This window comes from Passer domesticus, chromosome 10 (genome assembly GCF_036417665.1).
Source record: "Passer domesticus isolate bPasDom1 chromosome 10, bPasDom1.hap1, whole genome shotgun sequence".
Classification (NCBI taxonomy): domain Eukaryota; kingdom Metazoa; phylum Chordata; class Aves; order Passeriformes; family Passeridae; genus Passer; species Passer domesticus.
The window spans coordinates 37,470,334-37,495,420 of record NC_087483.1 but is presented as its reverse complement, the minus strand read 5'-3'; the positions used below and the strand labels follow the sequence as shown (position 1 = coordinate 37,495,420).

At 39.8% G+C, this 25,087-nt stretch overlaps 1 protein-coding gene across 5 annotated transcripts in view; it reads right to left on the bottom strand.

The window, feature by feature from the left end:
- Positions 1-25,087, bottom strand: part of THSD7B (thrombospondin type 1 domain containing 7B) — a 490,174-nt gene that overhangs the window by 226,965 nt on the left and 238,122 nt on the right. For all 5 annotated transcript variants that reach the window (XR_010369499.1, XR_010369500.1, XM_064435254.1 and 2 more), the window contains 2 exons: positions 15,973-16,066; positions 13,863-14,036 (listed from right to left, as the gene is read on the bottom strand). Coding sequence is in view for 3 of the 5 variants with exons in the window: in XM_064435254.1 (XP_064291324.1) it covers positions 13,863-14,001 (139 nt within the window). In the remaining 2 variants the exon portion in view is untranslated. The remainder of the gene's footprint in view (positions 1-13,862; positions 14,037-15,972; positions 16,067-25,087) is intronic.

The following is a 25,087-nucleotide window of genomic DNA, read 5'->3' as shown; positions in this document are numbered from 1 at the left end:
TTAAAGCAAACCAGCCCCAGTTCAGATGACTTTCAAATTCCACGCTAAATTCTGCTTTATAAAAGTTGATTCATGAACAGACCAAATATTGCTGTTCTGGGATGCACAACAAAGAGTGGGGCAGATGGTCTGGGGTGGCAGCAGCTTCACTCATCTGATTTTAATCCATCACCACATCCCTGTCAGAGCCTCAGTCACGTGTGTTTCACTTAACTCACTTGCTGGGTTCACCCAAGGCATCCAGAAAAAGCTCACTGAACAAGATGTACAGCTCATATTTACTACTCAACCCTGCCAGCATTCCTGCTTTTTTATACAAGATTGGAGAAATAAATTTGCTCTTGGCTGCGAGAACCTCGCCAGCTTTTCCATCCTAACTGTGTTTTAATCGGATCAGCCCTTAAACTTTTCAAAAAACAGTATTTAATGAAAACAAACAGATGTACAACTGCCGAACGTCACCGGGAGACTGTTAACATGTGTCATCACCAAGTTTTAATAGCAAAACTAAAAAAAACAAAGATTGAGAGTTATGACAGGGAAATATGGTTGCTATAGAAGTCCAGCTTCCACAAGACAACAACAGGAGAGAGGAGTTCCCACGCACAGCCCCAGCAGGTGCCTGTGCCAGAGCTGGAGTGCACACCTCAGCCCCCTCCTGCCCTCCCACTGCTCGCCCTCACAGCTGCTGCAGGCTGCTGATTCAACAGAAAATCCTCCCAAACACAGGGGGGAAATACAGCTTCCCTCACATCAGGCTTCAATTTGGCTCCTCCAGCAGCGTGATGTGAGCTGAGCCCCCGAGGAGTGGGGATGTGGGTGCACACCTCTGCCCAGGGCAGCCAACCTCTCCCTGTGGCAGCAGCTCTGTGCTGCAGCCTCCTGCAGAAATAACCCACCTGAACAGGTTCCAAGTCACCAGCCAAGGAAGCTTCTCCAAAAGATAAGTCCACTTGCAGCACCCCCATACACATTATGATCCCTATTTCTAAGAATAAAGCTGAATAAAATGGTTTCTCCCTCTGCTTCCCACAGGAAAGCAAAGCAAAGAGCCCATCTAACTTTCTTCCCTTTTCTTAATGAAACTTTCATTGATTTTTCATCCTTGTGAATCATTGCCTTGGAGCAACTTCTTTTAGCCTCAGGTTCTCACATTTAATTTGTATGTAAGCTTAAGGGAAAGTTTATCAACAGAGTCTGCAGAAAGATACTAGAAGGGTTTTATGGAAAAGCTATGAAATTGTACATGTGGCATTTACCAGCTTAGTTTAACGAGAACAAAAAAAAAAAATTCCAGAATAATGCATGACATTAACAATCAGCAGATTCCTTTGACATCCTATGGCACCTCCATGCAGCTGTCAGTGCACAAAGGATATAGAAGTCAGGCTGAATAAATTTGTTCTGATAAATAGTAAAAATAAAAATACACCAGATATTCACTCAGAGTATGGATCTTCCACATGTTAACAACTACCCAAAGATAAGGAGAACAGAACAAGTGTGTGTGTGTCCATAGGATAACAGGACAGTTTCTGGCACTAAAATGTGTATTTGAGTTGGGCGTAAGGAAACTGCTAGGATTTAGTGAATAAATAAATGAAAAATCCATCAGCAATACATTAACCGACAAGACAGCTTTGCCAATACCAAAGACATAAAAAGGAACAAATCTCTGATAATTTATTCTTAAGCTAAAATTTTCCAGCTGCTTCAAGTGTTATTTACATTGGAAAAAACCAACTAAAATGCTATGGACCTTTTAGCTCTCATTCATGCAAAATACATTCATTTTACTAATCTAGGGAGGGAACAAATTTATGGGCCAACAAGCAGCATCCAGAGTACAGTAATTCAAGTAACTATTACTCAGGTTTGTCTCTAAGAAAAGCAGGTATCCTTTTGCTTAAAAGTTAATCTTTTGCATTGTGAGTAATATAGTTTAAATGGCAAAGAAATGTGTTCCACAAGACCTGAAAACCAGGATCTTTCACAAAGTATGGAGGAAAAAAAAAAGAAAAAAGTTAATAAGGTGAATCACCTGTCACTTTATCAGTCCAACACCTGTTATCTTTGAGAGGTGAAGCAAAAGGAAAGCTTGATGGAAATCTTTTCCCCATTCTCTCATGTCTTTGCACTGAAGTACCAACTCACTAGCACTGCCCTAATGATGATAACCCAATTGTCCTTAACTACTTCCCAAATTACCTGATTAAGGAAGGGATTCAATAGTGTTTCCCAGGTAGTATCCATTAATACCCACAGGCAGAGATCTGTAACAGAGCCTGCAGAGTGCTGCCCACGCAGCAAAGCAGAGGAGGGGAGAGAGAAACCACTGCTGGTCACAGGAATGACCCTGAACAACAAACAGCCAGAGAGAGTCCCAGGCTGGGTTGTGCCAAGGGAAGAGAACTGCACAGGAACAAGCACAGGATGAAGCCAGATGAGATTACTTATGCAGGATGCTTATTCCACTGAAAGAGAAGTGGCAACACCAGCAGCAAAAAGGGGATTTCATAAAGATAAACAGATTGTAAAAACAATCTTGTTTGTTGATCGTGACAATTAGGTCTTCTATTCCAAACAGGTTTAAGAACTGTAAAAAGTTATTGAGATGAGGAAAGATTAGGGAAATTTTTTAACTCTCACTAAACAGGCCATACCAAAACAGAGTAAAAGAAAGAACATTTATAAAATCCTACATGGAGCAAACATGAAAAGGTTGCTCAGCTGCAAGATAACTGAGTAATGTAACCTTTCAAAGCAGCAACGAAAAGCGATTAGAGCATCCCTTGGATTGAAAATGATTGATCATGCTGCTGGTATTGGAATTGAAGCTGACTATACTGCTTTTTATGTAATTGCTTTATTGAATGTAGCATAGCTTTATTTGGCAATATAGCCAGAACACTGTGAGTTTTACCAGTTCTTTAGCTCCTGATACACCACAGACACACAGTTACAACACATTTATCCCAATGACATTGGATTAAATGGCACATACTGAGGTTGCCTCCTGACCTTTCAGTTAAGGTCTATGGGGACTCTTCTGCCTGCAGAATCATCTAGTTGATTTGAGTACCAGCAGCTTTCCATCCTCTGCATCTGTTTGCTGGTTTATTCCATAAACTATATCAAAAAAACCTTAAATCTGATTTGGGGCCCTGTGTGCTGTAATAATTAAATCATTCTGAAGACTTTGAAAGCTGGCTCATCCATTAAAAAAAAAAAAATCAATCAAGGACGAGTAAATCACAGTGAAGAAGAGTAAGTAAAACTTTCTTTTGTATATTGAAGCACATTGAAATATCTATGGGAAAAGCATGGGGGTGAGGAGTTGTTTGATTTTAACCTTTGTTTTTATCTAAAAAAAAACAGCTTCAAAATTTAAATGTAACTTCATGGAATTACCTTTTCTCACCTGCTTTTCAATTTCCTTGATTTACTATTCCCTGGTATCACTCCCTGCTCTTTGAAGAGAGTCCTGGCAAAGGTCAGCAGTCAATTAGCCATCGATAAACACCCAACATGCCCAACATGAGAGTGACAATTTCGGGTTGCCTGAGCTCCCATTACTAAACCAAGCAACATGTTAGAAATCTCATAACAAAAGGCATAAAGTACTTTGGAGTGTTCCGAACATAAATATAATGCTACCTTTAAAGCAGTAAGTATGAAAAATATCAAAGGAGGTATGTAATACCAAGTTTTATCATCTATTGCACACGTATATTGATTTAACCGAGACACGCTCACTTATCTACAAAGCAAAAAATTGGGTTTTAAGTACTGTACTTTGCAAGACCCTTAGGGCACAATAACATTACTGTCATCATTTACTCTGACTTCCCTGTCTCTCATTTGATCCATCCCCAGTCGTCTCAAAACATTGCAGCTCTGCTTCTATTTCTGCCACCATGCCAGTGCCCTTGGCTGGGTGGCAACACTGTAATTATACACGGGTGACATAAAACACAGGCAAAAACTAAAATAAACATAAACACACACAGGCACTGACATCTAAGCAACATATTTAACACTCAGACACATGGATAATTTCCCCACTGCTGTGCAAGCAAGGATGTACTCAGGGTTTGGGAAGGTTGTTTTGCACACTTCTCATGTTTAAAACTGTTTGGGGACAATCCTAAAAGAAAGATCATCTTGGCATTTTGCAGAGGAATGCAGAAGATAGAGGATTGATATTTCCTTAAGAGAAAAGTGGGATCAATAACAGTTGAAAGTTTGGATAAACCCTCATTACCAGCTTCCTGCAACTTCAAAACGAATCCAAGTGAGCCTCCTGTTAAATGCAGACACAACCTCCAATCTGCAGAATCACAAATTTCACACTAAGAACGCTTTAAATCAAGATACAGCTATACAGAGGTTATGAAATATTTAATGCCAATTGAAAAACAGATGTACTGAGTTAGTTTAACTGAAAATACTGAAGTTTAGATAAGTTACTCTAGTGATATACCATACACATTTAATACAAAGAGCTGCAAACAACTCACTGAAATTCATTTTCACTTCTGTTTGGATATAGCATTGTTTTATTAATGCAAGCAAGAATATTAAGGGAATGACAAAAAAAAAAAAAAAAAAAAGAGTGCTACCTTATGAGCACTATAGTTAATAACATAACTTCCAGAAAGTTTCTGGTGTTTAATCAGTAAAGCCTCCTTTTAATCCTTGTCTGTAAAAGCTCTAATTCTCTACCCCATCCAGAGAGCTGCTTCAAAACTGCAGCTAATACACATCAAAATTTATTCAATGCGTAGAAAATTTAAAGTATAGAAATAATTTTTTCTTTATCCAGTGTCTCCACTGCGAAGATCTTCAACAGATAAAAGTGTTTATTTTGCTTAGAAGCAGATGAGTGATATAAATGTAACTAATGGGTCAAAAGATGTTAAAGATGTCACAAGTACTGAAGTTTTCCCTTCAGCAGCTTCAAACCTGTGAAAGTTATGATTATAAATGTCACCATGTAGACAAGTAAAACATGCCTCACATGTAGGTGGATATTATTACACTATTGAAATTTGAAGGTCTTTGGATCTCAGGGGTGACAGAATAAACCCAAAAAGACACGAAACAGTGAAAAATTTCAGGTGGTAACACAATAAACACCAGATGTCCCCTGGATTTAACCACATGGGTGGCACGCCCAGTCATGTTTCATATTTCTGTTGACTTATTCAATGGGTCAAAAAAGTCTTAAACAAGTACCTACCTTGCACATTTAATTTTTAAGCGTATTGAAAATATAATGCTTTAAATGTCAGAATTTTTCAGAGGCATACAGCGTGAACTATTCTTGCAAATGAAGCGTAGGAACACCTTTAAAGCTACTGTTGACTAAGCCAGGGAACACGAACCCTTCATTACCACTTAATTCTGTACAGGGTATAAACACAGCCCCAAGCTCGCTCGCAGTTACTGGGGCTGTGCTGGTGACATCAGCCCCTCCCCAAAGCTGAAAATCTGACAGCACTGCTTCACAGAGCTGTGAGGAGCTTTTAAACAGATCCTGGGAAAATAATCCAACGACCAAACAGCAAATGTGTTGCTCAAGGTAACTCAGGGAGGTTGGCTGGTCCTGTCCCTGGGATCAGCTGGGTACCACGGCGCACACACTCTGCAGCCTGGGCCGGCTCCTCTTTGAACATATGCCCTTTCAAGTGAAATTAATCACTCTCTTTATCACTCCTGCAGCATCTGGAGCCATAATCATTACCCAACTGCTGGGAAAGAAATGAAACCACTAATCGCACAGGGAGCAGGGCTTAGCGTTCAGAGCAGGAAAGTTTTTATTAAGTTCTCATTTGAAAAGTGATTTTTCATGGCTGGCCTTCCAGGACACGCCACACAAAAGCTGGATCTGCTTCAGCAACTGTCTACAACTCACCCCCAGCATACAGAACCAATGTATTTAGAACCACTATAATGAGGGTTTAACATGCTTTTCCAAACTTAGCTCTATAATCCTAAATCACTATTACACGCAAGTACTGCACGGAGACACATTCAGCCATGAGCTTTAAAAGGTCTCTGGAAGAAGGAACTGCAGAATTCTGCAAAGAGGTAGAGACCAGACAGTGCCTCTGGAATCACACCCTGCTCTTGGACTCGTCTCAGTCCAGGCAAACTGAAGTTCTGACATTCCAAACTCCTGCATTAAGTGGTTATTTCATCATATCTATCCACTAACTGGGGGTTACTGAATTAAATGATGTCAAGACTATGGAAATAACCTGGATTACCATGAAATATCCCTTCCAACGTCTCTATTTTGTGTTCCCAGCTTTTGCCATGCAAATTTTTTGAAACTAAGAAAGAATGCAAAGAATTTATTTTTTTTCTTTTTGAAAAAAAACCAATAAAATCATAATGGCAGGACTATTCTCAAAAACAGCAGCAGGAAAAAAATCTAGGGAATAAGGGTATCAGAGGGCAGATTTTCCAAACCTCATGAAGAGTCCCTAGAAAGAGTCAGCACCATAACTTGCATACTGAGAACAACAACATGTATTTTAGGGATTTCTAATACAATTTTGTGTTATTTTTTACCCACAACTGTGCTCTACACAAGAGCTGCATGAAGAAGTGATTACCCTTATACACTGAAGACATTCAACTAAGTGGCAAAGTAAAACCCTTAAGATATACTTATTTAAAAAAAACCTGCAGGGTTCTGAACAAGGGCAGCAGAATAATTAAATCTAGTACTCCACTAAAACAGGCTAAAAAAGTGATCATCCATTTTTAATGCTCTGCCTATACATAACAACAGAAATCTTTCCAACAGCTGCATTCAATTAAAAAAAAATTAACCCCAAGGAAAAACTACAAAAACATCCCAATCTGTTTTTCTTGCCACTCACTGTGCTTCTTTTGTGACTGAAATATGTACAACAATACAATCCAACAAAGTTGAATGAAAAGTACCTCAATTCCAATAATAAGCTATCTTTCTTATTTTTTAAAATGAACTATTTAAAAGAAACACTTTTGCAGATTTTCCCCTGTGACCCCCAGCTCTGTTCCCATAGTAACTATTGAGGAAAGAAAAGGATGAGAAGCCTAACATACTTTTCCCAATACCAACAAAAAACAAGAAAAAGCACCTTATTCTCAAAAACCATTATTCTCAAGAAGAGAAGAGGGACATTAAAAGATTAGTGTGAATCTCCTGTGTAATCTAGTTTAAACCACCACCTACTGAACATCTGATGCTGGTTGACAAAGATGTTTGCTAAAGCAGGCAGCCTTACTGTAAAAGACCTGCTGAAATAGTTTTGCAAGCCCAACAATAACAAAATGACCAGGCACATGTTGCAGAAGCTCCCACTGAAGGCAGCCAGGCTCAGCACTGCTTCTGCCAAGGAACTCCTACTCCAGGCACATCAAGTGTTAATTTCAGCACTTATTTCAGGGTTCTTTCAGTTCCTCCTCTGCTTGCCTTTTTAGTTGGATTGGTACGCTGTGCTGCCCATACTGCTTGCTGGAGTGCTTTTCTAGGAAAATGTAACAAGCCAAGGATTCCCTTTTTAAGCAGTGCCACCAAGAACCTCCCTCTGCTGTCCACAGCTCCTCACAGGAAACCAGAGCTAATAAACAAGCCAAGTTTTACAGAGAAGGAAAAACAACACCAGCTTATGCTTCTAACCAGCATCCCAAACTCCTCCAGGAGCTATTCCAACATCTCTGATGCTGGCTGGCACTCTGTGTGCCACAGGTCCTCATCCATGTCCCATACACGGCACTTCCAGCCCGGTGGGATTAGGACAGGACCCAAGTGGGAGTGCCCTGGCATTTATCCAACCCAACAGCAGACCTCAAGCAGCATGACTTATGGTGTTCCAACATAAGAAAGCTCCTCCAGCTTTTATGGAACTCTTCTGCTGTACGTTTGTCTTGTTCTCTGTCAAACTCCCCAGTATTTCCTGGCTCAGGACACAAGTTTGAAACTTGAACACCAACTTTGAAATGTCTCCCCCACCTAACCATGAATTGACCAACCCCTGCAAAGGGTCATGAATTGAGGCAACAGGAGCATCTCCACAATCCCAAGACAAGCTAGATTCAGCTGTTGAGAAAGCAAGACCAGATGATAATACCAATATCAGAACTGGAATAAGATGGCTGGAGGGCAGAACCACATGTAATAAAATTTTGAGATTCATGGAACAGAAGAGTGGAAATGTGGATAGGAAATTGTAAGGAATAAAGAAGAAAGAAAACCAAATATTTATCAATCTGAAACAGCTGCACTTCTGTCTGAGGAAATGTGAGATTAGCTTTGAGGCCACCCTTAAAGCCTCTCAAATATCAGTGACTAATATCAACCAGCATTTTAAATTTTGCTCTTAACGAAATTTTGCAAAACAACTTCCTTTGAATCTTCAAATGTTATTGTTTTTTAATGTTTTGTAGAAATAGAAGCATAATTTATACTGTCTCATAAAATATTATTTGTAAGTAATTACTTTAGACAAATTTAGAACTTTTTTATTTAAATCACTTTTTTAATGGCTACATAATGAAACTACGCCAACACATTAAGAACTACACCGCTTCAAACGAAACTGTTCATTAAAAATATTTTTTTCAAAAATTACTCTGATATATTTTAAGCCAGACATTTATAATTCCAATTAAATACAGTAAAACATCAGCAGGCAAAATCTTAATTGAGATTTGATATAATTCTGAGAAGCAGTGCTAAGAAAATATTTCATTTGACCAACCAGTTCTAAGAAATAAGTTTATTCACAGGGGTCCAGAAGCTTGGCATCCTCAATTCATAAATACATTAGCAGCAATGACCAAAAGAAGAATTACTTAAATTAAAGACTAGTCTGGCTCAGGAACAGACGTATAAACTGACCATGAATAAAGTAAAGGTAAAAATAAGATTTCACATTTTAGAGCAACTTTTCATTATCAGGTTTATGGCAGCATCCTGGTTATTTTGAGAACAGAACTTTATAGTGTGGTTTTGGTTTTTTTTTTGATTACTAACTGCTTCTGCTGTCAATACTACAAGACTGCAATCTATAACCCAGGAGCATCACTTCTCTTCACTCTTAGCATAGTGAAGATTTTTTGAGTCATACAAAGTTTGATTAAATCGAGGCTTAAATCGAAATTAAATTTCTACTTCCAAGTTCCAGCATTTCAAACTCCATCCACCAAGGCAGTGTAAGAACAAGCCACAATTAGAATGCTTACCACACAATGAGAAGTTTGGAAGCATCTCATACACCACAAACCTTCCAGACATCACACAAAGATCACTAAAAAGCCATTTGTGCTTCATTCATGAGCTGTTGTCCCATCAAACAAAGAAACCACTTCTTCATTTAGGACAGATAATCACACTTCATTTTGCCGAGCTTTTGGAATATTTCACTTGTTGCAGAGCTGTTTCTGAGGCTCCTTTCAGCAGGTTTGAGCTGTAATGTCCTTTGAATACCTGGACTCCTTTTAACATTTGGTGTATGCAGGTAAAAGCTTGTCTTTTAAGACATAAGGTCAAAGGCACTTCCAAACCAGCACTTGACCTTCATGAAATTACAATCTTGAGAAAGGGCATTTTATGGCAGTATTATCAGAGAACAGAGAACAAAAGGCCTTTTTCATCATAGCCAGGGCTGGCTCACCCACACTCACAGGTGGTTCAAAGGTTCCTCCACATTAGAAGCTCTTCTCTGAAAAGTTCATTTTGTCCCTTTTCCATTATGGATTGTTTCAGAAGAACGACTAAAGATCAAAACCCATCTGCTAACCCTATTTTAAGGACAACTTTCAAATACAGGTAGTAACTCCAAAATTAAAGTTTTCACATGTTCACCTCGGGCAGGAGTACTTATGGCTCACACACCTGGCTCCCGAAAGCCCCCGAACTCCAAACGTTTAATGGTTTCTTCCTCAGGTAAAAATCTCTCTGCTGTGATCAGAATCATTACAAACCCATTTCCCAGTCTGATACCTCACTTTCAGTGCTCTTCCACTCATATCAGGGAGCACATCCCTGCTGGGCTAAATAACCATCCTGATTCCTTTTTTCTAGAGCAGGAAAACTCACTGAGACACAACATCTGGGTTTCTAACAATCCCCTCCTTCCCTTCCATAGCAGACAGAGGGTTATTTCCATGGTAGAGAGCATTTTTATCATGATTAAAGAACCATTTTTCTAAAAATTAGGGCATTTTCATCCTAGAAAAAACATTTTTACAATATTTCCCTCATTAAAAAATAAACCCATGTCATGGCTCTGAGAGCCTTTTATGGGCTGTGTCCCTTATATCTTGCATTCTGTTTGTATTTTGGGGGAAACAGCACATGCCTGGGGTGTAGTTTATGGAGGAGCTGAAGACACCAGCAATGAAGGGAAACCAGAAACCTGTCCATGAGCTACAAAAGAGGATCTGGAAAGAGACACTCCAGCACCTTTTAATCCTAATTATCAGCCCCTTCCTGTGAAGCCTCCAAAATATTTGCATGTGTCTTACACTAAATACTGATTTTTGAACTAAATTTTAGAGCATCACTAAAAAAAATAAGAAAAAACAACTAGAATTATGGTGTGGACTCACATATTTGTCAATATTCTATACACAGTTTTAAAAGCCTCAATGGCTATCACTAAAACATAGGCATACTGGCATTGCAGAAAGTCCAGGAACTCTTAGGACTACTTCAAGTGTTGGAGAAAATTAATGTGGTGCAATATACAAACTGCTAATTGGAAACTGCATTAAATACTATTAATTTACAAGAATTTATATCCAATTAAATTTAGCAAGTGCAAGAAAATTATCCAGCTATTTGATGCTGCTGAGTTATTTACCTGGTATGATTGTTGTTTTCATGTTTAGTGGCCACTAAATGAGTATCTGACGAGAAATGTCTGGAAACCAGAAGACACAGGGCACAGATATTAATTTGCAACTTCTAGAAGCCAAAAGCTGAAAATAAATGGTTTTAAGACGGGTCACAAATAAGCAACATGCTAGTGATAGCCCTCTGAATAGCTGAGGGAAGAGTATGTATAAAATTACCTCAACATTGCCAAGTTCTCATGTTTTAGAATTTCCAAGCCTGGGGGTTTTTTAGATGCAGTGATTTCAGTACTGTTGTTTTCCCCTAGACTAAGACCACCAAGCCCAGAATGAAAATGTACAAGTCTTCATTAGACAGTGTCAAGGATTTAGCTAAAAAAAGTCTGTATTATAAACTGCAGCAATTATACGATTTTTTTTCCTTTTCCCCAGCCCCATCCATATTAAGGATGCCTCCCTGGATTTGTGTGTGCTAGGAAAATTTATTTCAGTACATATAAATTCATTTTCATAAAGTCAGAGCTTTCAGTAGCATAATCTTATTTAATTATAAAGCATGACATTTCAATAAGAAGTTGAATTTCTCCCCAGCAGGTAAGTAACTTGCCATGCTTACAACAGACAATTCAAGATTTAAAAACAGAACAGATCATCCCCTTTCCCATTATGGACTGCTCATTTCTCATCAGATTGTTTTATTAAGAAAAAGGACAACAGCTGCAGGTTTTCTCTCTATTGGAATGGATCTGCTCAGCTTTTATTTTAAAAGTTACTTAATTTTAGGTTCACTGTGCTGCGCTTTTATTAACTTTTATTATTTTGTATTGGGCACAAAAGTCCTCAAACTATAGGATAATTCTTTATACAATTATTATACAAGCCACAGGTTTCAACAGGTCAAGATCTTCATGATCTACAACCCAGAGTTATTTTATTATTAATATCTTACCACAAGGGGTTATGTTAACCCATCAGTCTCTCCAAATCCACCCATTCCATTTAAGTCACCACCCCTCTCTTCACAAAACACTTCCTTTTAATCTTTGTGTCACACCTTTGTGCCTAATCATACCTGAAAAACCTTTTCAGTTAAGGTATGAAAATGCTCACAAAACCAAGCCACATATGCCATCCTGACAGCAGACTGCCATTTACTGCCCACTGGGTTATTTCTCAGAAAAACTGCAAAAACACAAGATTCAGGATTTAGAAATGCTGATGCTTCACTACTACTGCAGGGGCTTCACAAATTATACTTAGTTTCTCAGCAAAACAAAATGTTTTGGGTGAACATACTCTTAATTTCAACTTGGAACTCAACATTTGGGCCTTAGATGTAACTTTTAGCTAACTTTCAACAAAATACTTCAATGGGGGAAAAAAAAAGTAGGGGGGGTAATGCTTACAAATATTGGAGAAAAATCTTTTTTCCTCAGTTGGGACACTGCACTTAGCTGGAACTCACAAGGTATTTTCATTTGGAAAACATATCAGTCAAAGTTGTTTTCTACCTCATGCCACTCCATAAGCATACAAAGCACATCAAAATACTCTTAGGATTTAAAGTTTTTTAAGTGACTCTCGAGAGACCAGATATTTTTAATCCACTGTGGGAGTCACAAGAACTGACAATTTTCTTGTGCATCTGGAAGAGGAACCTTAACAACAATCCTATTGTGAGCATGGTGCCCACACAAACCTGGGCACCAAATTTCCGTAGCTCTAATTGCATCTGCCCCAGGTGCCTTTGAAGCATTGAAAGCTCCTTATTTTCATCTGGAATCATCAAGTCAAATTAAAGTTTTATGATTTACAATGCACAGCCCTACTGACTGAAGAGAAGACAGCACTGAAGGCTCTAATTTGTCTTAAGAAAACAACTCTACCTTTCAAAGCTTGTTCAAAAATCATGTAAATAACAGTGAATTGGAGAAAAGAGAGTCATTGTTTATTTCCTCCTTATTTCACATGCTAGACAGTGTAAAGAAAAAGTCTTTAGAAATACAGTATCATGCTGTACTTTACCAGCCCTTCCCCAGATTCCCATACCAGCAGCCTGGCAAGAAGTTTGTGTTGATCCTATGAGAAGAACAGTTTTCCCAGAAAAAATGCTTCATTATTCCACTAATTCAGCCTATTACCTTCTACAGAAATGTAATTAAAAAATAAATAACCAAAACACCAAAGAAACTCTCCAAAACAAACAAAAAAAAAGAAAAAAAAAAAGAAGAGGGAAATTATTTTTCCATCACATTTAATCGCTGTGTTGCTCAGTCACAAAAGGCCAAACCTCAAAGGAATCCTGAGCAATAAAACCCCTGGTTCAGTTCAGTATTTTTGATTAAGCACTTTAAGTAAACATTTCCCAAATTAACCAATCTTTCCATTTCATTGAACATTCTCTGCTGTGTATTGTGCTACAAAACAAACATCTGACACACCGCGTTTGGCTGTGTGCAGCTGTACCACCCCAGCTCCCACCCACCCACTCCAGCACCAGGAGTCACGGTGCCCCCAAAGCACCTTCACAGCTTTCCACACCTGGTACACAACCAACCTCTGCATCTCCCCAACCTGACTGAGGGACAGAAATAATTCACTACATGCACCAATGGAATTACAAACAGCTCGACCAAGAGCATGGACTTCTGACTCAGTTCATCCTGAGAGATGCTGGTGTGTCCCTTGCATACAAAAATTAAAAGAAAATTATTAAAAATTTCAAAGAAAGCAACATTAGGATAATAATCCAGTAAAAATGCTCTTAGATGGAAAGCATTAAGGAGTCTAGAATTATGCTCTGGGTGCATAATTGCAAAAGACATGTAGATTACTAATGTCAAACACAGATTAACCTCCTGTTTTTCAGAATAAAAAAAAATAGAACAGAAGACATTATCAGACTTTTAAAACTTAATATTGGACTAAAACAGAATGGAGAAAGGACATGTCATCCTTCAATACAGCAAATACCTAGTAGAGAAGCTGACTTATCTTTTTCCTACCTGTTTTCCAGACAAACTGGTGACCTCTCCTGGCTTGCAGATCAGCTGTTTGCAACATTAAGAAAACAAACAAAAGGAAGGGCTTCCCCAGGCTCTGCCATGCCCAATGAGGAGAAACCCAGTTCTGTTGTAGAAGCATAATTCAGATAATTCAGTCTCTTGTATTCCTTGGTCCTAGAATTTACAAAAAAAAGAAAAAAAAAAGAGAGAAGGCTTGTTAAACTATTTAAACCAACACGGCAACAGGGCACTGCAGAGCTGATGAGGAAAGTCTGTTACAGGTGCTTCACTTGGAGGAGAAAAGAAAAGGAAGAAGGGAAGAGGGAAGGGCCAGCTCCCAGAGGACCTACTGTTCCATCCTACAAAGCCACTGTAAATGCTTCTAGCAGGCTTTTAAGAGAAATCTGCCAGTGCCAATAAATGGCAAGGGATCCAGTGGCAGCGTGGTTGTGCCTTCTTTTCTCTATTAGCTTTAGCAGGAATGTTATCTTGGTATAGGCAGGCTAAACCAAAGTGAGAATGGATTCCACGTACAAAATCCAGCTCCCAATCCATGCCCTACATTTAAGATTCAGTCCTGGAAGTGTTTTAGCTCCAAACCCTGTGTAAACATGGGATACCCAAGAGCAACACCAGAAATGCAGCAGGAAAAGCAGGGAAATGGGAGTTGCTTATTAGCACATGATGGACCAGCTTGAGAGGGAAAACCAGACACTACACAGGCATTTCTGTGGAATTTGGGACAATACAAGTCCCTTTGGATCTTTGAGCTCCAGGTCAGCAACCAATTACTCCAGAGAGGTCTCTCTGACTAAGGGATTTTAATTAAGCTCTCCAACACTTCAGACAAATACCAGAGGCACATTGTGAATGAGACTGGAGTGGATCAAGTCCTGCTGCTGCAGCAGTTTTACACCACACAATTCATTAAGATAATCACTGAGTGGTGCTGGAAGCAAGGAGAAATGTTTCTCTGGGTCTCCCATACAAAGCAGGAGACCAACTGCTAAATGCCAGCTTCAGCAAACTCCCACATTGTTTATATACTACAGAAAAGCTCCAAACAGTGGAGATTAAGAAACTCATACAACAAAATAAAATCTTAAAAATTCCTCTTCAGTCCAGTAATTCCAATCTTTTTGTCTCTCATTCCACAAGATGACCAACTAGACACTTAGGCAGACTTTACACGAATTTCAAGTTATTTTGGATTCATCCATATTCAGGTAGGAACAATTTAGAAATCTCAAAAAACATTCACATCAAACAAGTGTCTGATGTAAATTTACATATTAATTTTTCTGATGCAACAGCTTTTGTATTTATACCATGTATTTATACCATACTTAAATTCTCCACATAGTTCTACTTATTAGTGATTAACCCTACTTTTAGAGGTAAAAATGTCACATCTGTACTTGCATAAGGATGGAGATAATACCTGTCTTCAAGATTTGTCTTCACGGGCATAATCTTGGTGATTTTCATTAAAATTATCAGTTATCAGAAGTTCAGTCCAGAAAATTCTATTACATTCCTAACCTCATGAAAAGCAACATTGTCATAGCACATAATACACAGCATCATTCTTGATAAGAAGCTGAAGATAAATCTGGAAATTGTACACACTGAATATACAGTGGAGCTTTTAATTCTGGGCTGTATTCAAATTACTTTGAAACACTTTCTATCATGATAAATTCATGCAATTACATTTAATCAGATATTGACTAACTACAGTGGGAGATACAATGTAATATCTGTTATCTGGTTTAGCTCATTCCTGCAGCAGATTAGCAGCAGCTCATGTACAACATAAAACCCATCAACCCGACCAAATAAAGTAATGTGGGCAAAGGACCACATCTATGCTTTGCTCATGTCTTCTGGGTTAATTGTATTCAGAATTCACATTTAATTCAGAATGCAACCCACCAAGTCCCACCACCCAGGCAATGTAACACAGACCACAAGAGGAAGCACACAAGCTCAGAAATCTTGAGCATCATTCAGAAGTCCAATGCAGCAGTGAAGTCCTGGGGTGTGGGGAAGAAGGGCCCTCAGAAACCCTGCAATTCAGCATTTTTTGCCCATCAGGATGGCTGCTCACCTCACACAGAAGAGCTGAGGAGGAGCAACTCGCCCAGTGCCTTCAGCATCGCCGTCACCATCTATGACGGTGGGAAAACACAGTCACCAGCTTTCTGTCAAGGCAAGGAGAAGGAGTTAGTGACACTGGCTCAACTCCAGCTCTGTGTGCTTCACATACAAAAACACAAAACCAGGGAAGAAATTCAGATGCTCAAGTTCCAGTACTGGAGGGCAGCCACACGCCCAGCCCTGTGCAGACAGCCCTCACTGCACTTGCAGGGCCAGAAAATGCCATAAAACCACCCAAACCTAAACAGGCAGGGGCATTAAATGGGCAAATCCAAGGAAACCTCAGAAAACAGCTGATAAGGATGCTGAGGTTTTTAACGAAGCACAAGTAGTGCCCAGGAGCTGCTTTCTCAATGCACTGCCTTCACCTCAGCACGCAAAGGGTCAGCAAACAGCAGCCTGTCCCTGGCAGCAGCAGCCTCCTGCCCAAAACAAGGGGTTTCATTCTTTGGGCAGGACCACAAAGATAACTGGCTGCTGCTCCCCACTGAGCAAGAACAGAGATTACATTAAGTCAGAAAAAACAGAAATAAATTAGACACCATGACATTGGCTCTAATCTCCTCCACCCCAGCAGAGCTCAATAGATTCCACTGATTTACACCCCAGCAATGCACAATAAAAATTTGTCTGTGTATCCAGGTTTGTGTAACACAGTTTGGAACAGTAGCTGTTCTGTCCTGATATGATAAAAAATTATTGCACAGGCAACATATGCTATCTACAGAAACATGAATAAATTACATTATGAAGGCCACCAACACTTCACATCAAATTTAGTTACATGATATCTCAGCTCCCAAATGTGTCAGCATGGCTAGCTGTAAACTGGCAAACACAGACGAAAAAGGAGAAAAAAATGAAATTTATATTTAAAAAATTGATTTCATCGACACTAGTCATTAAATTCATGGAATTGCTTAAATATCATAAAATCATAAAATGGTTTGGGTTGGAAGGGACTTTGAAGCTCATCTCATTCCAAACCCCTGAGATGGGCAGGGACACCTTCTGCTACCCCAGGTTGCTCCAAGCCCCATCCAACCTGGCCTTGGACACTGCCAGGGATGGGGCAGCCACAGCTTCTCCAGGCACCCTGTGTCAGGGCTTACCACCTTCACATTAACATATTTCCTAAACATGTTCAAGGTACGTGATTTAATCTGAAAAAATATCTCGCTCTTCCAAAATTATCTGGATTTAGTCAATATCCTTTATAATCCAGGCCTGGCCAGTTAATAGCTTGCACTAATGGATTCCCTTGAAATTAAACAATGAGGTGTTATTTTGATATTTGGAGGATTAGTCACAAGCATCCTTGTCACTTGGTTTGGTTTTTATGGAATCTTGTTTAGAAAAACAAGGCTATCATCATTAGCTGTAATGCCTGGGAATATCCAGGCAGCCTTTAAAAAGGCACGTGCAAGTTTTCCAATGATCATAACGACGCATTTACATTTTCTAATCCATTGCTAATTCTCTTAATGACAGAATTAAGTAAAACTAGTTTTGAAAAGCAAACTTATTTTAGAAACCTGCATTTCTGCTGAAAGCAAGGCATTCCAGTGACAAAATGTTGGAAATAAGTAAACATGTACACAGCTGACAAGTATCTTATTTCCAAAGTGATCAAAATTTAATTTAATTTTCAACCTCAATGGAATATCCAACAGCCAAATTCCAGTCTAATCCCCGCTTAGCTAGAGAGGGGAAAAAGCCTCTGGGAAACTTTTCCCATTTTACAGCCACTGCTGAGCAGTCAAAGGCAGGTTTGACAGGCACTGTGCTAGTCCAAGGCACATCAGAATCCTCAAAATCATCCAACACTGAAAAACAAAAGACTGATGGTCCAGATTTGACTCTACACTCTCACATAATGCATTGTTAAAGAAGGGACCCGTTGCTCTTTCTCCAGGTCTCCATGGACAGGGCATTCTCCAGTCCTTCTGCTCCATTTCTATGGTTCAGGCAAGCTCAGCCTGGCTCTGCTCCAACATGGATTCACAACGTATTTAACAGTGAATTTAGAAAAAGATCAATTTAAACTGATCCAAACCTGAGACATGATTTCAGCCTTGTCATACATCAGCTCAGTTCCCCCTGACTTCACTGGGAGTTGTGACCTTTCCCATCATGGGTAAATCTGACCTAGTTTTTGGTATGAGATGGGAATGCTGACAAGGACACCTGGGTAGCTCTCTCCATTTAAAACACATGATGCAATTAGAATAATCCCAAATACTTTGAATAGCAACAACAAAAAAGAAGAGCCATTACAGATGATATGTGTGGCTATAAATCATTTGCAGGTGTCTAGCACAAAGATAAGCATCATTAATCATGAATAAATTTTCTTAATACAAACCTAAGCAGTAACTGTGCAACAGTTTGCCTATTACACACAAACCTATTGCATGTGATATCCCAAGATAATCTGGATGTTTATATCGTAGTCTTTATCCTCAGATAAAGTCTGCCTTGCCTGCTCAGAAAGCTGTTATCCAAAAAGCTAACTCTATTCTGTTCTAAAGCAGCAGAATGTCTGGCTTGTAGCAGCAAGCACTGATCACCACAGACAAGAACTGCTGACCATCCCTGGGGGAGAGATTTCCAAAAAACCACAAATGCTAGTGTTACAGGTATGGAGTTTAACAAAACAGAAGTGTTTGGACAATCACATATGCCAAACTAGGAGCAGGCATTCAAATGTACGTACCTATGTGCCCAGTCTTTTATTTAATGGTGAACGTAGCTACACTAAACTTCCCTTACACTTCCATACCTAAAACAAACCCTACACATTTCTCCCCTTACACATTTGGAGAGAAACAGCCTTCTGGTTAAAGCAGAGGTGCCCAAAGTTCACTCCACTTCCAACTCTGTCAGAAACTTCCAGTGTAAAAAGTCACCCAAGGTCACACTCCAACACTAAAACTCGATTCTGCAAGCACTCCCCGTGATTTCAGCAGAGTGACTTTGCACATATGAGAATGGTAGCTTGATTTTCTATACCTCTACTGCCTCACCTCCAAACATTAACTGAGAATATTTGTTTTTCTTCCAGGAGCACTTGAGAAAATCCTGGTTAAAAATGTACAGAGAGAATGACTGAGAGTTACAGATCAGGTTGACAACTGTCAGACACCACTTTTGTCACTTTTGTCCTAAGTGGTCACTTTTTGGGAATCCAAACATAAACCTGCACAGTTCTCAAGTAATTTGCTACAATAACTGTAAGGGTAAATAATAGCTGAAAAAGTATTTGGTGTTCACACATCTTCTTAGAGAAGATCATTCCAAACAATGAGCAGACAGTCTCAACCAGCCCGCTTTGGGTGGGAGGAATCCTGCACAACCTCCAAATCAGCAAAGCTCAACAGAAATTTTGTGGTCCACCTTCAGATATAAACTTCAACAACCTTCCTCAATAATCCATTGCTAGAAAGCTCAGTAAGTCTTCACTATCATCACCACTTATATTTGACAGCTTGGGTATTTTAGAGATGTCTATAGTCAAAACAGTAAGAATCTATTAATTATTTTCCTTTCTTTTTCTATTCAATTGCATCCAATTCTTGTTCCAAAGCTATAGAAGACCCAGGAATTTAAAAGCAAACATATGAAATTACTGTACTGCCAATTAATTGCTTCTTAACTTACATCCACCTGCTTGGGGTAAAAAACACGAATCCTAAGTCTTCCTCCTTCAGTCTCTGTACAACCTAAAAATGTAACAAAAGCAGGTTTGAATTTAGAAGCTTAATTATAAACTTGGCTAAGTGGATTATAATGAAAGATGTTCCAGCAAGGGAGCTCAGACTGATGCATTATGACTACATTAAAGAAAACACCAGAGAATAGACTTTCCATCAGCAGAACAACTTTAATTACAACAGTGCTGGAGCAGAACTGTTCTGTTAAACAATGCTGCTCTCACTTCTCCTTCACTCTGAGTACTTCCAATGGACTCCATGGGAACACACTTGACTTTCAAGAACACAAAGTGAATGGGGTTTCCAGACTCTTCCCAGGAACCTGGTTCAAGAGATCAGTTAAACACAGCTGAAGCACAGCTCGCTTCATTTGCACACAAACGTGGGTGATTTACACTCCCTCAGAAGGGCAGGAGACTTCCAAGGCAAAGATTCAGGAGTTTGTGCAAGGCACCATCCCGTCCATGACACAGCCACCCACATCCCCCAGGACAACTGAGAGCAGCAGCAATGATGCTCAACAACCAAGAGCTTCCCAACACCTCCCTCCACAAAAAGCATCCAGTGTCACCCAAGTCAAATCCAAGCCCTGGACTTCTGGATTTAAGAGCCACAGACCTTTTGGTGTTGTATCAGCACTCAAAGCAGGGTAATTTGCCTTCACAAATGTTCTTCAAGCCATTATCATACCCCTTGCAGCAGGAACAAGTGCAGAGCAATTAAGATCAAAATGCTCAAGACTGTCAATAGGCTTCTCTCATGAACTCAGGCATTGATTTTTTTTTTCTGAGCAGCAGAACATAGAAAGTGTCCAACAACTTTTAAGTAACCTTTTCAGGCAGCTCGTGCACTTTTATATATTTAATTAAATACAAAAAAAAAGAGGCTGCAGAAACTCAAATCAAACATCTCATCAACACACCAACAACCACCTTAGAAACTTACAAAGTCCCATTTTTGGGGGGATAAATAATTTTGGGGGGTTATTTTATCTAGGTTATGTACACAACCCTTATACATTGTAGCTGAATGCCTCATGCCAGGCTTCTCAGCCAGCACAGCCAGAACACAGCCTGGAAGCTCAGTGATTTCTATACATTATAGCACATCCTTTCTGCAACAACAAAACTTTATAGCTTTGAGGAACAAAAAAGTTTCTTTTTGTTTATTTTTCAATGGATAGAGAAAAGTTTGAGTCTATTATCAATACACTGCTCTGCTGTGGCTTTTATCATTGGCAATGGATGAACTGAAGGTCCTTTGAAATTCAGCTGTATCTAAGAATTGCTGTCACAGTTGCACAGATCTTGGATTACTGTTAAATTGCAATTAAACAAAGGCAAAGGGAGCTGGCACTACTTCCAACACCATTTCAGTAAATGCTATTGCAAGTTTTTGTTCAAAGAGGATTACTCTCACTTCACTGGCAAAGCATTGCATATAATGCACATTCAGCAGTATAATACCATTTGAAAACTAGTATTTGAAATTATTTTCCTTTAAAAGGCAAACCTGGAAATCAGACTCAGTAGAGAGCCATGTCCCTACTTTAGCAGCAGGGCCACTCACACGGAAAACAACAGAAAGGTTCAAAGTCACCAATTACAAGGCAGCAGAGTTTCAAAAAAAGAATAAACAACCTCATAACCTCTGCTGCTGGAACAATGGCAGATTTCCTGAGCATTTCCATTAAAGTGCTTTCAGTTCAGAAATTAAATTGCTTTACTGCAGTGATTTTCTTCTGCATTCTGATATTACTTTATATTATTTGACATTAGTACAGCATCACAGGCTGTAGGTCAGAGGTTTTTCTTCTCTCCTCACTGGAATATGGCCACCACGTAGAGTTTATCAATCTTAAACACAAGGTCAGAATAATACAATCAAGTATCACCAGGCATATGAGCTCAGCAAAGACTTGGGCTCTGCTTAGCAGGGAAGGACCATCTGCTTCCCTGCCACAGGACTGGTGTAGCTGAAGCTTATCTCCAATTTAAATTGTTATATTCTACACTTCCACACATCAGCCAGAGCAATGCATGCACACACCCAAACCCCTCACCAAGGTAACAACTGCAAATAGGCAGTAAATCCTACCATTTCAGCCTGTTAATCAGCTCTGGGGAGAGTATGTGGGGTTCAGTTTTGAACTTCTAACCACTGGTGACTTAGGTTAAAATAGTCAGCCAAAGATGCAGAGGCCACCCTCAGTACTTCTTACATGTATAATTTTCCTTCTGCTGTAACACACACACTAAGAATCATTTCTTTTCCACAAGATTTGTACCTCGGTTTGTAGGTAGTCATTACTATTTTGCCATTTGCACTACCTAGCTGTAGCCCTTACCCAAATGAGCTAATAAGAGACACACACACATCCACAAGACAGATCCCATTCCAAAAAACTCATTTCCAAAGTGCTGAAATAAATGTTTATTCCAACGCTTCCTCTGCCATCAGCTGTTTATTTCAGTGCACCAGAGAATAAACTTGTAGGAAAGGAGAAAATAAAGAGCACCATGCATGGCAAGCACTGAACACAGGCACTACAGAGTTCATCAGCCCTGACACTGGACCTCTTCATTTCCTATCAAACACCATCCCTGAACTCTTGTGATGAAGTCTCCTGTAACCAAGGCTTCACCATTGCTACAGAATAAAATCCTGTATAAGTCAGGTCCCATGCCAGAGTATGTATTTCAAATAATTATAGCTGGATTTGTCAAAATTAATCAAAAACATTTTGTGATTCCTTAATAGTGATTCATTGATTTTCCTTCTATTTACTTTGCAACATTGATGTTAGTGGATACTGTGACAAAAGGGTAAAGAAAACTATATTGCTTAAATAATAATGAAGATAAAAATTAATTTAATCAAGATTTAAAAATTAAATAAAGATATAAAAAAGTAAAGCCTTAGTGAAGGCTAAAAACACATATAAAAAACCCCAAATACTGGTTATAAAGAACGTCTAAAAATTGCTTCCTGAACACACACCCAGATGCCAATGTGCACACACTGCACTCTGAATTCAGCTTTTACTGACTGCCACACAGACTCCAATTCCCCAAGAGCAACACAGTGCGGTGGTGGAAGGCTTGCACTGAAAAGCAGCATCTGCTTTTCAGCTGGAATTCATTTTCAGAAACGCACAAGCTTCTCCTTTTACCAAACTTCCTCACACTGGCATATTTGGGACGCCAGGGAAGGTCTCCAGACCTCCTTTCCCCTGCCATGGCAGTACCCAGCAATGATCTGCCTCTCCAGAAGACACACAGCAGCCACACCAGCACACCCCATCACCTCCTCCCGAGAGGGAGGAGCACCAGGAATGTGCTCCAGCTCAGCACCCGGCCCTGGGATGTGTGCCCAAACCTTGGGCATTCCCAGACACATGGCAAGAGCTGCAGAACCAGGTGTATAAATGTGGCTTTTTCTATCAAAACCCATTCATAATACCTGCACATTTATTTAAAAGTGAACTTGCTTTCAACCCAGGATTAACTAAGCACAACAGCAACAAAAGCTCCAAATTGTGATAGAGGCAGCTAGAAAATATAACACTACCCTTTAAAGCAGGTGGAGCAACCAGCTGAGTAAAACCATAGATCTAGTCAGGAATTCTGTGATTCTGCTACCTTTCCCATTCCCATTTCTTTTCCCCTGTTGCTGGCTATAGTCCCTCACTGTATTTTATCACATAGGAAAGTCTTATCTCTTTAGGGTGAAAAATATATTTGCCCTGAACACAATATAATATGATTCGCACAGGGGGCCCTGACACTGTTGCAGTATTGATAGAAAAAAATAACCATAATGATATGAACTGCTAAAAGACCTCCTTGTGACACTGTTTAAGCAAGGTCAATTGCCCGTGCAGGTTGTTCTTACCAGAGTTCACGTTACATCACTGGTCCCATCATCCTGACCTTCCCTGCTGTCATCCCCATCACAGTTCAATTAACACAGGAGTCCTGCAGTGGCTTGATGAGCATCTGCTGCCTCTACCCGGCAGTAATTCAATAAGGGAACACCATAGGAAGAGATAATGAGAAGTCAGACCAGTTGTTCTGTCTCCCTCCAGGAGAGCAGATGAGTTTGCTTTATGGGAAAGAGTGTGACCTGTGAAAATTATCAGTTAATTTTATATTACAGAGCTTCAACATGCAACTTAAAGTGCTGTCTGGTTTCTCTGGTGGTGCTGCCCATAAGGATCCAGAACCACTTTTCCTGGCGAGTCCCTGATTAACAACCCTTCCCACAGCAAAAGGATTCATCTTTTTGGATTTTCTCTCTGCCAGTTCCACCAAAGGACAGGTTTCTGTTCATGCATTCAGCAGTGGTTGGTCTGAACTAAAAAATTAAACACCTGAGCAGAGAAAACGGGCCAAAACCACTACTGAAGTAATTCAGGCAGAATGAAATTCACATGAACATCAAACCTGGATGAAACACTTCCACAAAACCAAAATCTCCTACACTGCAGATAGTGTCAGCCTGGGTCTTCTCTCCCTGCCCCACAGGACACACTGCTCACTGGTGCCCACATTTTGTTTCTCCCTCCGTCTCCTTCTGCACCTTTCCAGCAGAGACTTCCCTTAACTTCCACCTATCCTCCAAATCTCTCCTGTTGCTTTAGAAACATCTATTCCATCAGCAGAATTCAGAGCCACCCACAGTCCTTTCATCTCCTGTTCCACCACTGGATGTCACAGGGACTATGTCTGAGGGATATAGTGGATTTATTTTTATCTAGTGATTGTAGTGTCTTTATGAGTTTTGCGGCTTTACTTCAACAATCTTATTCACTGAAATAGGACATTAATTTGATTTCAAATACAATTTTCTATTTTATGTCTCCTTAATATCATTAAGGCACAGATTTACTGATGATAGGCATGAGAGGAGAAAAAAGGAAGATACATTTCCTCCCCGAGTTCTGCAAGGTGATCAGTGAACCACAGTGAATTTACTCAGCTGCCCATTCCCACAGCTCCACATTCACAGTTTCATTTCTCTCAAGATCAGCTTCATTTGAGGCACATCCTTTCCCATCACACAATCATCTGCTCTGCCCAAAGACTGCTCTGACCACTCTTCCCTGTGAGTACAGGCATCAGGGCAGGTCATTCCACACTCCCAGGACAAGACAGGCTGGCACATCCCAACTTCAGCCAAACCTTCTGCTCAAAGCAGGACCAGACACCTGTGACTCACACAAGGTACTTGACATTGTCCCCAAATTCCTTGTTTTGTTTCTGTTCCCACCAGACAGCTCAGTCTGCCGAGCTCATGCAAGCTGATGTGAGATCTGAGGCTGTGGTTGCCCTCACCCAAGTCCCACAATCA